Raw genomic sequence first — 3,168 nt, forward strand, 5'->3', positions numbered from 1 at the left:
GACATGTGGTGAAGTGAGTGCTGAAGGTTGGGTTGTGGTTGTACTACAGTACACTCTAGCAGTACTAGGTAGTACAAATAATTACAGTTGTAGTGAAGGTGCGGTAAAACTGTATTTTATTCAGATCTTACTAAGTCAATTGGGCCTTGGAGATCACGTCTCCCATTTTAGAGCACCCACAACGGCTTATTTGCTCCTTCTCATGAAATTGGTGAAAAGTTGCTTTAGAATAAAAAAGAATAAACAATGCTTAAAGTGGAGAGAGAAGGTGTGAAAAATGGTGAAAAATTTCACTCGTCCGAGAATGGAGAGAGAAGGTGTGAAAAAGAATAAAAAATGCTTAAAGAAGATAGAAGTGGGGGCCCTTGTCAGATTTGGAGGAAAGTGGTGTTGTTGTCCAATAGGAGATTGCCACGTGGCAAGCAACCCAACAGCTCTATTTATTACGCACAATGGATATAATATAACGAATATTTTTAGTGTAATTAATTAATTTATTTTATTTTTACAACAAAAAAGTAATCATAATTCATAATTTTTTACCCTCTATAAAATGAGCCTAATATCAATATATTTTCTCACACTTCTTCTTCTATTTTCTCTCTACTTAATCTCTCCAAATTACACACACACACACACACACACACACACACACACACACACACACACACACACACACACACACACACACACACACACATATATATATATATATTATGAATTCAAATTTTAATAATAATATGAATCCTACATATATGAATCCTAATATAAATAATAATATGAATCCTAATATTAATTATAATAATAATTACCATCCTTCTCAATATCCTTATCAAATGCAACCACCTCATTCATTATCATATAATTATCGTAGTTCTAATCCTAATTATACTTATTGTCAACCAATTAGGCCTATTGCTACTTCATTTTCCCCCATATTCGCAACCCGTTCATCAAGCAAGAGATTTATCGCAAACCCCCCCAACTATCCACAATTCAAATGATACTGAAGTGGAAGTTGATACGGGGAATGAAACAATACCACTTTGAATACCGATAGATCTAGTCAATGGCCTCAATGGCCTGTAGCAGAAGATGAAGCCTAATTTTTCTCATTCATGAGGATTTTAGAAGATAGTATAGTTGGCACGAACCAAGCAAAAGAAGAATTTTGGAATAGGGTTAAGTCGTTTTACGATGAGGTCCAAGAAGCTAAACCCGGTGTCTTGAAGAAACGAACTCGTGCTATCCTTGATGGTCGATTCCAAAGAATCTCAACCCAAGTCATGAAATGGAGTGGAAGCATGGAATTAGCCACCCGGAGGAAGGGGAGTGGGATGAATGAAGACGATGTTATCGCTGATGCCAGAGAATTATACAAACTAGGCAAATTCGCTTTGGAGGATGCTTGGAACATACTGAAACCTTATGAAAAATGGAAAATATCAATTTCTCCATACGCTAATTATGTGAGTTATGGGAGCACTCCAAGTCGAGTTAGTGGTAACGATGGAAGTAACAGTAGCGGGAAAAGAGTACGCCTTGAGGGTGAAGAGTACTCTACACCTATTTCTCTTGATGACGAAAGTATGGCTACTAAAAGATCTGAAGGTGTCAAAGTTGCGAAGAGAAATAGAGGGAAGAACAAGGTTGATGGTAGTACTTCTAGAGTTGATTCTAATAATCAAGCCGAAGTGAATAAGATGAAAGTAATGTGGACTGAAACAAACGCCCGGGAGCATGACATTCAACAACGTAAGCTGGAGGTTGAGAAAGCGAGGAGTCAGTTACATCAATAAAGGATGGAGTTTACTAAACGAAGAGAAGTAAGAATGAAAAAAGGAAAGCGATTTTAATGCGCTTCAACAATTATTTAAGCAAACCAATTTGCCTCCCGAACTTGAAGATTATAAGTTATGTTTTATTTGTTGTATGTTTTAATTGTTGTAAGCTTTAATTGTTATAAGTTTTCTATTTGTTGTTTGTTATTATTAACGAATGGAACTTATCTATGTTATCAATTTATCTGACAAAATCTTATCTATTAATTTATCCAATCTTATTTTTATCCTTATCTCTTACACACAATCTGAACCTTATCTGTATCTACACACAATCTTAACCTTATCCGTATCTCTTACACACAATCTTATCCTTATCTTTTATCTCTTATCTACAATCTTATCCAACGACCAAGATCAAATAACTCAAATATCAATCCAACGATTTAAAATGAAAAATATTATCTATCTATATAAAACTATAAAAAACAACCACAACATGATTTTTTCTCCCGCCCATTCTCAAACCTATCTATTGACTAATCTAACTAAAAACTCTAAAAAGTTGCTTACTAAATCTCTTTCATTGCCAATTTGCCATCGTCTTTTACTACCCTCAATCTCTCTATTTTTCTTAAAACTTTCAATCTCCACATCCGTTTGCTAACTCGCAGTCCTCTGATCCAACAGAAAAAAAATCTAACATCTTTATATGATTTTCTTCATCGTCTCTTCTATTTGATTGAATTCAAAATGCATCGAGTTGATGGTTTTGTGAAGCAGATAAAATGTTTCAATTAATGTAATCTATAGACTAATTTGTTAAATACATTATGATTTGATTCAAAGTATATGTTGCCATTGATTTATCATCTCATTTTTTCAATCAACCTGATTATTGGACTAATAAGTTCAATGTTGGATAATCGTTTATTAAATCTATTTAATTGCAGATTTACTAAACTAGGAGGTCACGGGAATTAACCATTGAAGATTCCTCCATAAATTCAACCAAGTAAGCTTCCATACCCCCTAATTATTTTTTTTATATTTTGATCTTTAAAATTACTATCTAAGCTTCATGTAATTATTCAAATGTTTTATTAATTATTTGATACCCGTGACAATAGCATAGTGTGAGTATGAATTGATTAGGATGACTACAAAAGATTATTGGCATTTCTATTTTTATTATTTGTTAATACACTATAAATCTCCCATCCTTTCGCTTTATTAGCTTCTTTTAAATCCATAAAAAATAGAAAGTTGGACTGGGATGGGGGAGTATCGAATTAATCTACGGATTCTATATTAATCCATTTTTTACGGATGGTTAAGTGGTGATACTGGACATTATGGAGTAGTATTTTTCCGTCTCAATCATTTG

General features: G+C 33.6%; 1 protein-coding gene across 1 annotated transcript; it reads left to right on the top strand.

The window, feature by feature from the left end:
• The first annotated feature begins 1,118 nt into the window (after positions 1–1,118).
• LOC141614683 (uncharacterized) lies at positions 1,119–1,799 on the top strand. Its single transcript, XM_074433427.1, has one exon. The coding sequence runs from the start codon at positions 1,119–1,121 to the stop codon at positions 1,797–1,799; it is 681 nt and encodes a 226-aa protein (XP_074289528.1).
• Positions 1,800–3,168: the final 1,369 nt, after the last annotated feature.

This window comes from Silene latifolia, chromosome 11 (assembly GCF_048544455.1).
Source record: "Silene latifolia isolate original U9 population chromosome 11, ASM4854445v1, whole genome shotgun sequence".
NCBI classification, from domain to species: domain Eukaryota; kingdom Viridiplantae; phylum Streptophyta; class Magnoliopsida; order Caryophyllales; family Caryophyllaceae; genus Silene; species Silene latifolia.